The sequence below is a fragment of the Lycorma delicatula genome, chromosome 1 (genome assembly GCF_047948215.1).
Source record: "Lycorma delicatula isolate Av1 chromosome 1, ASM4794821v1, whole genome shotgun sequence".
Taxonomy (NCBI): Eukaryota; Metazoa; Arthropoda; class Insecta; order Hemiptera; family Fulgoridae; genus Lycorma; species Lycorma delicatula.
In genome coordinates this window covers 132881183-132894164 of record NC_134455.1, presented here as the reverse complement: position 1 = coordinate 132894164, position 12982 = coordinate 132881183, and the positions used below count along the sequence as shown (strand labels likewise).

Sequence of the window (12982 nt, the reverse complement as noted above, 5' to 3'; positions counted from 1 at the left end):
GATTTGCTCATTCGACATTTTTTCGGTCGAGGAGATGACGGAATGTGCCATTCTTCGCTTTGCCACTTTGTTTCAGGATCGTACTCAAATATCCAGGATTCATCATCTGTAATCACACGATTGAAGAATTCTTGATCGTTTTCAATCCTCTGAAGAAGATCAACGGACACGTTTCTTCGATTGTCCTTCTGTTCCGTTGTGAGGTTTTCGGCACCGATTTTGCACAAACCTTTCGCACTCCAAATCGTCTGTCAAAATTTGATGTACGGTGAAAGTGTTCAACTGTTCACTCATCATCCTTATTGTTAAACGACGGTCTGATCTCACAAGAACCCTCACACGCTCCACGTTTTAGTCAGATTTTGAAGTTGAAGGTCTACCTGAGCGAGGTTGATCTTCAACGTGTTCTCGGGCTTTCAAAAATGATTTGTGCCGGCGGAAAAATTGTGCTCTTGATAAGCAATGTTCCATAGGCCTGTTTCAACATTTCAAAGGTCACACTCGCGGATTCCCCAAGTTTAACACAAAACTTGATCGAATAACGTTGCTCTAAATTCCGATGCTCCATTTTCGTAACACACAACAACAACTGATGGCGCTGTCAAATATAATGTGTTGGTTGAACGGAGTTGAAACTCGTACTGAGCATGTGGAAGGGATGAACAAACCGGTCGAGCACAAACCGGTAGACACAGCGTTGCCAGATAGCTCGCAGTGTTATCAATCTCATTATTTTTCTCACACACCTCGTATTTGCATAGATTATTAGATTATAATATTAAGTTTATTTTAGAAACAATATTTAAAAGTTATTTTTCTTTATTTTTTTTCTATATTAGGTCATAAATATGGAGGTTTTGTTTTCATGGGAATACCCTCACTTATACTAAGAGATCCCGAGCTTATAAAACAAATAATGACAAAAGATTTCGATTATTTCATTCATAGAGGTATTAAAGTGAATGAAAATATCAATCCCATGTCGGGTCATCTACTCAATTTAAATGGCGATAAATGGAGAAAATTACGAACTAAATTAACACCTATATTTACACCAGGTAAAATGAAAACAATGTTTCATTTGATGAAAGCTAGTAGCAAACAACTCGAAACAAGTCTTATCGATCATGCCGAGAGAGAAGATGTTATCGAATTAAATCAGTTTACTGCAAAATTTACGATCAGTATAATTGGTCCATGTGCGTTCGGATTTAATATCAATTCATTAAATGACCCTGATAATGAATTTTATAAGAGATCGAAAGGAATGTATAGAATATCTATAAGGGCTATTTTTCGTAGAAAATTAAATTCTATTTTACCAGGTATCACTAAAATTTTAGGTCTTAAGTCTACACAGAAAGATAGACAGCAATATTTTTCTCGTATTGTTCGTGAGAGTGTTGATTATAGAGAGAGAAGTAAAGTTACTAGAAATGACTTCTTGAATTTACTTATTCGGTTGAAGAAAAACGAACCGATTGATGATGATGATGATGATGATGAGAAAAATACAAATCATGACGGGAATGAAATTTTTAACAGCCTTTGTAAAAAAGATGATGATTCTGGCCAATTATTGGATCAAAATTCTACAAATGATTTGAGTAAGTATAAATCATATTTATAAATTTCATTTTTTATGTATTATTTCAGGAAGTTTCGGTAATACTTTATATAGCTGTGCGTATTCCTCACAATATGATGTAGACATGGAAACTCTTTGTTTTTCAGTTATCTTTTTCATTTTAGCCTCCGGAACCACCGTAAGGTATTATTTCAGAGGACGATATGTATGAATGTAAATGAAGTGTAATCTTGTACAGTCTCAGGTCGACCATTCCTGATATGTGTGGTTAATTGAAACCCAATCCCCAAAGAACATCGGCATCCACTTTTCAATTAAGATTTTTTTTTGTATTCAGTCACTTGACTGGTTTGATGGAGCTCTCCAAAGATTCCCTATCTAGTGCTAGTCGTTTCATTTCCGCATACCCCCTACATCCTACATCCCTTACAATTCTTTCTCTTCTTTCAGCTATATTTTTCCAAATGCTTCTTTCTTCATCGATTTGCCGCAACACCTCTTCATTTGTCACTTTATCCACCCATCTGATTTTTAACTTTCTCCTGTAGCACCACATTTCAAAAGCTTCTCAGGATCTTTTCTTCTCAGGTTCTCCGATCGTCCAAGTTTCACTTCCATATAAAGCTACGCTCCAAACATATACTTTCAAAAATGTTTTCTTGACGTTTAAATTAATTTTTGATGTAACAAATTACATTTTTCTGACTGAAATCTCGTTGGTATTTGGCATTTTATATCGCTCCTGCTTATGGAAGTCTTCTACCTCCAATTCTCGTCCTACTTTTATATTCAGTGGTCCATTTTCGTTATTTCTACTACATTTCATTACTTTGGTTGTGTTCTTGTTTATTTTCATGCGGTAGTTCTTGCGTAGATTTATGCTGGTCATTGTTTCTTCTAAATGTTTCTTCTTTCTTACTCTCAGCTAGAATTACTCATCAGCAAATCGTAGCATCTTTATCTTGTACTGTTACTCCGGATCTAAATTGTTCTTTAACATTATTAACTGCTAGTTGTATGTAAAAATTAAAACGTAACGGGGATAAGGAACATCCTTGTCAGACTCCCTTTCTTATTACGGCTTCTTTCTTATGTTCTTCATTTATTACTATTGCTGTTTGGTTCCTGTAAATCTTATCAATTGTTCTTCTATCTCTGTATTTGAACCCTAATTTTTTTAAAATGGTGAACATTTTAATCCAGTCTACGTTATCGAATGCCTTTTCTAGATCTATAACAGCCAAGTATGTTGGTTTGTTTTTCTTTAATATTCCTTCTACTATTAATCTGAGCGCTAAAATTACTTCCCTTGTCCCTATAAGTTTCTGAAACCAGATTGGTTTTCTCCTAACACTTCTTCCACTCTCCTCTCAATTCTTCTGTACAGGATTCTAGTTAAGATTTTTGATGCATGACTAGTTAAGCTAATTATTTAGCTTCTATATATATATATTTAAATATATATATAGTGTGTTTCAGGAAGTGTCTGCTGTGCATAAATAGTATATTCATCTTATACAAATAATTAAAAAAGTTCACGTACTGCTAACATAGGCCTGGTGGTTTCAAGATCAAATAATGTAATAACAATTTCCACAAACACCGATTATTGCCCAAAACTGGTAATTTTATTTGGAATCTTACATGAAAAATTGAAAAAAAATGGGTCTCAAAAGTTTATCTTCAACATTTTCCAAGAAAATTATTGCAAAACTCAAAAAATTCTAGTTGAAAAGAACACTTTATTTAAGTTTGGCATAAATTTCATTAATTAAAATTATGTAATAACCAAATAAATCTTAAAGAAAAAATTTAATTCTGAAAAAATTGATGAAATGAAGACACTTTTTTTTTAATCTGTTTTTACTGAAAACTGAACACAACAAGAAATTGTAAAAATTTTTATTATTAATTTAATCGTTGTATTAATTTTTTATTTGCCTGTATCGTTTAGGCATTACGACTGTTAATTTACATAATATTCGCGGTCCTTGCTGCATTTCAGAACATCCCATAGGTTGACTGTGGTGCTGAACTTATGTTATATAAGTTTGAAGTTCAGTATAAAACAATGGTGAAAAGAATACAAACTCAAAAACAAAGAATTTATAACAACCAAAAATAAAAATTTTAACATCAATTTCACTGATAAATATAATTTTTGTTTTCCTAACATGTGATACATGATTTTAATCTATTTTTTGATGCTGAAAACGAATATCAGAATCTTTCTATCACCCACCATTTTTGAAAAATATTTTTATTTTAATTAAAGGATTTTTTTATTTTTCAACGTATAGTTACGCAATTTAAGCCCCTATATTGTATTTTGTAAGCTCATTTTTTATTGTTTAATTTTGTTAACATAATTTGTAAGCTATAAATAAACAATACCAGACAAAGAATTAAATCATATCATAGTCACATATTATGATATTATATCTAATACTGAAGAGTGAGCAAGCCTTCTTGGACAAGATTAATCATGTCTGTGCAGGTCAAAACGTGTAGCTGAAAACACAGCTGTGTTGGTCGTATTAAGCACTGGATTTAGGAATGAATTAATTTTGTTCAGACTTACTGCTGTCTTAAATTTGTTAACAGTGCAGCGTCATAATGCGTTGAAATTGTGTAAACGATGTGGATACCTTTTGTTATGTATGTGGTGAGTTTACCTTAAAATCAAATAGAAAAAACATTACACCTTTAATTAAAAAAGCATATCATTTGTACTTTCAGTGTAAAATTGGTGAGCACGATCAGATGTGGGCTTCTCATATAGTATGCACTAATTTTTCTGTTTATTTAAAAGGATGGCTGAAAGATACACGGAAGGCTTGCCATTTGGTATACCTATGGTTTGGCGTGAACCAAAGGATCATGTAACCCACTGTTACTTTTGTTTAACAAGTATGTCTGGAATGTCTAAAAAACCTAAAAATACTTTAAGATATCCTTCATTGCAATTTGGAATCAGGCCTGTACCTCACGGTGAAATTATTCCAGTTCTTGAGCCACCAGTGAATGTATGTTTCGGAAGCGGCGATGAAGAATCGGACAGTACTGAAGAAGGCAACAACGATTTTGATTTTGAACTGTCTTTCGATAAGCCACATCTTATATCACAAGGTGAATTAAATGACTCGGTTAGGAATTTAAATTTATCAAAAAATCAAGCTGAACTGTTAGGATCAAGACTCCAAGGTTGGAATCTACTTCAAAAAAATACAAAAATTTCGGGCTTTCGAAGCCAACGAAAAGAACTTTCTCAGTACTTTATTGATGAAAATAATTTGGTTTATTGGACAAATATTGATGAGCTTATGTTGCACTTAGGACAAGTTCATAAACCTGAGGACTACCGCCTTTTCATAGATTCATCCAAGTACAGTTTAAAAGTATACAACGGTAACAAATATCCTTCGATATCGATCGCTTATGGTATTAATTTGAAACAGACATACGATGTAATGAAAGACGTTTTTGAAAAAATAAATTATAAAATAACATAGCTACAAATATATGTGGTGATTTGAAAGTTATAGCTATTTTTTAAGGCTATACTAATTACATGTGTTTTCTTTACGAGTGGGACAGTCGAGCTATGGATAAACATTATGTTACCAAAGAGTGGAAGAAACGAGAAAACTTAACACCAAATGGGAAAAATATTATTCATGAGCCCAAAACCCAAAACAAGTTGAGTTGAACCCAAAACAATATCTTTACTCCCTCTCCATATCAAGCTAGGACTGATGAAAAATTTTGTAAAAGCACTGAAGAAGGATAGTCCCGGATTTTTGTACATCAAGCAGAAATTTCCGAATGTAAGTGAAACAAAAATTAAAGAAGGAATATTTGTTGGTGCTCACATAAGAGAATTGGTCAAAGATGATGTATTTAACTCGATTTTAAATAATGTAGAAACTGCAGCTTAGGCTTTATTTAAAGACGTTTTTCAACATAAATCCGCCAATTATCACGCTATTGTTAATCAACTTCTTACTTCATACAGAGCTATGGGATGTAATATGTATTTGAAAATACATTTCCTCCACTCACAGTTGGATTTTTTCGCGGACAACCTCGGAGACGTAAGTACTAATGCTAGCCGATTACTGTTGGACATTAATTCGGGATGTGCCTTAGGCTGTTTATAAAAGAAAAGAATCAGCTAAATCATTCCAACACAGGTATGGCCATGCAAAATTATAAATTTTACAGATTTTAACTATATTTTCCTTTAATTTTTTTTTAAGCGTAATTTATTTAAAACTAAGGGTTATAGAAAAATTGTATTTACAGATTTGTAATGTACACAGAAAACAATACAAGAAATGGTATCACACTTAAAGAAACATTAAAATTTTTTTTTGTCTATCAGTGTTTTTATTGAAAACCAGTGAAAATTTGGATTACAACCATGTTCTTACAAATTTATAAATGCTAAAAGTAATATGGATGAAGACCTTCACAACATAATGTTTTACATAATGTAATACATATGTAAGCTTGTAAACATGCAGACAATCTTCATGCATTGTTAATGGCCTTTGCTATATCATGGGCAATATCTACTCATGGCTATTATGTGCCTGTTCTAAATTTACTATGAATAAATATTTATCTATGACTATCTGTAAATAGCTGTCTAAAAGATGTTCTATAAAGTTAAATATTATTCAGAAAAAAGGATTCATCACCCATTTGTAATAAAAGATTTTCAGAAATCTTATAGAGCTGGATATTGTGTGGGTAATGTTTTTATTGAAATCTAAAATATTTCTCTAATTTTATAATTTTTTTTTACTAATGTATATAGCACGTTATTTTGATCTTATTCTAAAATTATGTAAATTCATAATAATATTTTTACACATAAAACTTAATTTAAATTACACCTGTATGTGCTTCTTTACTATCTGCACATGATTTTATCAGTTGCTGAGTTTGTTTAGACATTCTCTGCTACATTGAGGGATAAAATTTGTAAAAGGAGTCTTGACACAACGCAATTTTCAGTTCATCAAGATTCCTTAGCCGCAAATTGTTGATTTTTTAATTTTATTACACCATACAGGTTGTGTTAAGTTTGGACTTTAGATGGCTACTGAATTTCATAGTCCCTACTAATTACCATCCTTCAAAACTTTCGTTTAAATTTCTTACCAATTGAATACATTTAATGTTTTAGAGCTTTATCTTGTAATTCCATACTGATTAATTGAAGCTAAAGTATAAAATAATATTAAAAACGTTAAAGTATAAAATTCTGTTAACACTTCCTTCAAAAAAGTATGAACCTATCAGATATCACTGTCTACATCATAACTTATAAAGAGTCATATGTAATTTCTTTATAAAAATAGGATTTTTTATACCAAAAATATATGATCCAAGAACCATTACTCGTACAAATAGTAAATTCGTTCGTGAAGAAAACTGGTTTTCATGAATGAACATTATTAGTTTGCTTGGCATTTATCCCATCACCACTCCATTTGGTGGCCCTAAAGCATAAGACTGAATGTCTGTGCCACAAATGGCTACTGAGCCTCGAAACAGTTTAGCGATCAGTGTCCTAAATAGCTCCTAGAACTTACCTAACAGCGTGACCGGATAAAGTACGGTGCCATACACAACTGGCTTACGTGTCCCAACCGCTCAGTTGTCATATATTGATTAAAATGGGTAGGTGCACCCCATCGACTACTAAAAATATATGACATCCATAAAATAAAATTTACTTCATCTGGACAGCAATTCGCTACCACGCCTAGGTCGCTGAATGCCAGCAAGTACCTGTCCACTACATTAAAGCACTTGGAGCCTTAATTGGATGGTTATTGAACATTAGGAAAACATCTTAGAAGAGCTTTGGAACTAGTTTACCCTTAAAGACATGTCCTTTACCAAATCAGGCTTAAATGGTATAAATCTGGTTTTTTTTTTCATTATTTTCTGAAGTCCTGAACAGTGAATATTTAGTTCTGAAGACAGTTCCTAGTTAAGTAAACAAGAGATTATAAATTTACGGCAAAATTTCTTTAAGGAAAAACAAAATTGGTGGTCAATGTATTATGAGACCCAAGTTAATGTGTAGTAGTGGAACATGTAAAAGGTAACCGTATAGTGGAAGTCAAGGATTAGAATGTATGAAACAGTAAATTTAGGATGTAGAGTGTGGAATAAGTAAAAGGTAAACCATATAGCGGAAGTCAAGGATTAGAATGTATGAAACAGTTAATTTAGGATGTAGAGTGTAATAATTATATTGAGGTTAAAACATTTTTGTAGTCTACACTATGTATACAAATAAATATGCCTTTTTATCAATATTCTACAGAATAATCTTCTATAGTTTAAATAAACTAAGAAAAAATACACAGTAAAAATTATATAAATTCAACAGTAATGAAAAGTTATCTCTCTCACTACAAAAAAAAAATGTAAGTTAAGACAAAATAGTATTTTTGCATGACATTACAATAATTTTTAATGAAAATTTCTTCTCGTGTATATTAAAACTATTTTTATTAATCAGTGTAATGATACGTGGAAAGTACCAATTGATTTATTTTCAGATATAAAGTTATCTTTCCACAAAACAGTTTTTTCAAGAAACTTTCCAACACTCTCTCTATTCATTAAAACTACTCAATAACAGAAATTTCAGTATATAAATTAATTAGATTAAACTGACAATAAATATTTTAATCTACAAAAGCTGATGATGTGTCTATGATCATGAAAAAAATTTACTTCAAATTTTGATAAGGTGATAATGTTTATTATATTATTTTCCTCCACATATTTAATTTTCTTAAAAATTATATTGATAAAAAAGAAGCTTTTTAATGAATTTATAATGCTTGACATAATACTGATTATAAGGTACTTTTAATTATATTTTAATTGTTTTTAAAATTACAGTTGTAACCAGCGATTTAGTGGCAGCACAGTGTTATGGATTTTTTTTTGCTGGTTTTGAAACATCATTGACTACTCTAAATTTTTGTTTATATGAACTAGCACTTAATAAAGAGATACAAACAAAATTACAAGAAGAAATTGATACAATATTAGCAAAACATAATGGAGAAATATCGTATCAGTCAATATATGAAATGAAATACATGGATAGAGTTGTCCAAGGTAAGATTTAAAAATTATATTTGTCATTCAATAATAATTCTAATTTTATATTTATTTAGTTATTATTTATTTAATGTATGTAATGTTACAATGTAAGAATTATTATGTAATGAACAATTTTCCTTAAATTTGTGTTGACAGTGTATAATGAATTGTTTACCAAAGAAATAAGTACATTAATTACACAATTCATATTCAAGTTATGCCATTCCACGAATAAAAAACAAGCTGGCCCAGCATTTACCCAGGATCAAGGAATACCATGGTAAAACCTTGATCAGAGCAGCATCATAAAATACACAATTAATTATAAAATAAAAAAATTGATGTTATTAAAGCCTATAATAATTATTAAAGATAAACAAATGAAGATAATAAATATAAAAAAAAAAATTTCACACGCTTACTGTATCCACTTAACATTTTTGAATTGTCCCTCCTTGCGCTTGGAGTGTGCTGGTTTTATCATAAAATAAGCCTGCTGAAATGTAGCGAATACTCAGCTTTATAAGTGGCACATTCTCTCTCAGTCTGTTCACCAAAGGAATAATAAATAATTATCATCATTACTCTTACAGAAAGAGACTCTGAATAGTGTTTTGTTTTGTGATAAATTGCTGAGCTTGTCAACATTTTTAAAACTTTATTGTTCCTACATATATATATATATATATCCCCATTTAAAGTATAAATCATCTTTTCGGACTCCTCTGAAAAGTCAGAATGAGTTTTTAAGGTAAAAATTGGGCTATCAGATTATTATTTGGTGACCATAAGTATAAATCATGATGACCAATATTTAGAAAATTAAAAATCTTAACTTCATGGTGTTTTTATTTATTTATGAATGTACAGTGTTTGATTAATAGAAATATCATTTATTTAAAAAAATAAAAACATCCACTTATGACAAACCAGACAACAAAACTGTTTTTATGTAATTCACTTTACTTTGGCTTCTGAGAAAGTATTGCTTATTATGCTTATTTTACAATTTTTAATGAATTTGAAAAATCTTTCCACCAGTTTATCTCTTTCTAAGGTTGCAGGAAGTAGACTTCTCATATTTTTCAAATTCAGACTGTGTTAATGGGAAGATTACTTCCCGCTTATGGATTGTACTGAAATTTTGTGGATTAGTTGTAGAATTGAGAAAAATGCCTCTCTGTAGACAGGTTGTGTTGATGTTGTGGTTATAATATTTTGCAACATTTCATCTTATATAAATTTATTTATAACCAGGTAAGTTATCGCTAATACTTTTTTCTGTTTTACTAGTTCTTTAGGAACATTTACCGATTTGAATAACAATAATAACTTGAATAACTATTTGGAGGTGTCTAAAATGTTAATGGGAATTGAGCTTCCCACATCCAACTGTACCATACATACAGACTGGAGCTTATATCAGTACAATGAAATAAACTTTAAATATTTTAATTGGCTTCACTAATGAACATTTATTAGTTTTAACTAATTATATACTAATTCAAAATAATCACGTACGACAAAATTTGTAAAGTTTACGCTGTGTAACCTACTATCATTATTTGTTCAAATATTACTATATACTTTTCTACTAAAGTATGAAATTAATTTTTATTCCACTGCTTTTATTTAATAAAATGGATTGGCCGTTGCTTTGGATGAGATTAAACATGTAGTTTTCTTATTACCAGAAAACAAATCTGATTCAGAGGTGAAAGCAGATGAAGATGCAGTTGCTGAATTTCAGTTGCTAAATAAACATTCTACAGGTTCTCCATCTTTGAGGTCTGTGTCAGACATTCCACTCTCTACAACACCATCTAAATCTTCATCAGGGTTAGAAATTTTTCCTCACATCTTATCCAATATTGAGTTTCATGACACAAGTAGCAATATAATTGATTTACGTCCATGTCCACCACCTGAAAATTTCTTGGATTGTGATAGTGAACCTGAAAGTGGTTGGAGAAATGAAAGTGACTATTTTGATAACCTAATATATTATTTGATTGTCCACGTCAATGTATTTGTACTCTTACTACATAAAACAATGAGTTAGTATTTTTTTAGGAATTATTTAATAATGACGTCTTTAGTTTGCTAGTCAGATTTGCATGCAATAAAAGAGAGAGATGTTAAAAGTAAAAAGGCAACTGTGAAGAATTAAGTACCAACTATTGCTGAGCAATTAAAAGTATTCATAAGATGGATGTCTAATTTTGATGGGTATACATGTGTATCCTTCTAAATAAAAACAATCCTTTTAGACATAGACAGTGAATTATTAGCGTCTCCCGTTTTAGTAACTTTTTCTGTATATACTTCTAAATTAATAATAAATCTGATCATAGCATCTGAAAGACTAACCTTGTTTCTTTGGTTTCATATGCATATAATGTTTTATAGAAGGCCTTCCTTTGAAAGCTTCCATCTAATGAAAGTACTGATGAAGGCTCATAAACGCTTGGACATAAATACAATATTGATACCAATGGATTATTGATTCAATAATAATTACTGGGGTTCAGATTCAACACTGAAATTGCTGATGTTATTATGATTTGCAAACGGTTCAAAAAAGTAACTGAATCAATTCATGCTAATAATAATTGTAATTGTATACCAAAAGGGCAACCAAGTTATGATAAAATGCACAAATTGAGACCATTGGTATCAATATTGTATTTATGTCCAAGGTTTATGAGACTTCATCAGTACTTTCCGCTATATGAAAGCTTTCAAAGGAAGGTATTCTATAAAACATTATGTTGGGTAAAGTTAACAAAAATAAAAGAACACACAGCTCGTATTTGGCAAAAGAAATTGGACTTTAATTAGAAAACAAATGAACTTATGTTAAATCATAACCTTAAAAAATTAAATGAAATTATGAAATAAACATAACTTAATTCTATATAAGAAATATCAGCTGAAATCAGCATATCAGTAGTAGTAATATTAAATGAGAAAATACATGAATATACATTTTTCAAATACACATTTTGAAAATCTACAATTTAGCAAAGCCTGAAAACAAGAGAACATAAAACACCTTATTTACAATTATATACTTAGAAAAACATAACATCAATAAACATAGTATGACTGGAAAACTATTGCATTACTGACATATGCTGTAATATTGAAAAATTAGCAATGAACAAATGTCATTAACTTAGAAAAATAAACTACAGTAAATCTTATTATTGGCACTGGCCTTTTCTGAATTATGAACATCATCAAACTTAACATTAAATAATTAAAACATGTAATTCTAGTTTAGTATAGAAAAAAGGCCACGATAATATTCCAGTATAAAAAAAGTTAATTACAATAATCAAATTGAAATAAGTAAACATAAATAGAGTTCATTTTAGAAAATAAGTTTTCTTGAAAACATGAAATTACAAAGTCCAAAAACATAAATTCACATCAGGAGTAATTTTCTTTAGATTAATATAAGAAGAAGTAATATGAATTCGTAAATAGGTTCATGAATAGATAAGAAAATTACATATGAATACATACAGTTAATCCTAGGTGACGTCTGCAATGGCGGATCAAGAATACAGAGGTGAAATGTGGTTTAGAGGTTGAACAAGACGTGGCGTCCCAGATTAGTAGTAATGAGTTTGGAGAAAATTCTGCATCTATAAAAATGTAATCAGCAGCTGAAGAAGATTCGGTGTCGATGGAACTGGCAGTTTGTAGTGATTGACACACTTTCAAAAGAGACGTAATAAACAGAATTTGAAGATTAACTTAACAAAGAAACGAGGTAAAACAAAACATAGGGAATGGTGAAGTCACGAAATACTGACGAGTAGAACTAGAGAATATTTTGACAGAGAAATACTACAACGTTTATGAGAGTATGAAGACGACGAAAGTATTTAAACATTATACGAGAGAGAGAAAATTACAGCCTGGTCCTCCAAAGCTGGAGGACCACCAGCCTTGTGGATCCGCACAATGTGAAAGTCAGGACTAGAATGCCAAAATGGTGGCGTGGTGAGAAGTAGGGGAAACAAACCTAAGCAGTGGACAGGAGAGTGTGTGTTTGTGTAAAAAACAAGAGATGTGTGCATGTATTAGTATGAGAACGATAAGAAAAAGGGTGTGTATGAGGGCAGCAATAAATAATGGGAGAAAAAGCACGCGGTCACTTATTAAGGTGACAGAACCGCCCGACTGATTGACGCCAGGACTTGAAAGTGGATACGATAAACCAAACAAAGATAAACAAACAGA

At 30.8% G+C, this 12982-nt stretch overlaps 1 protein-coding gene across 2 annotated transcripts in view; it reads left to right on the top strand.

Annotated features, from left to right (window-relative positions):
* The window catches only part of LOC142322363 (putative cytochrome P450 6a23), a 61952-nt gene that overhangs the window by 33394 nt on the left and 15576 nt on the right, over positions 1-12982 (top strand). For both annotated transcript variants that reach the window (XM_075361367.1, XM_075361375.1), the window contains exons 3-4: positions 840-1607; positions 8522-8743. In XM_075361367.1, the coding sequence (XP_075217482.1) occupies positions 840-1607; positions 8522-8743 (990 nt within the window). The remainder of the gene's footprint in view (positions 1-839; positions 1608-8521; positions 8744-12982) is intronic.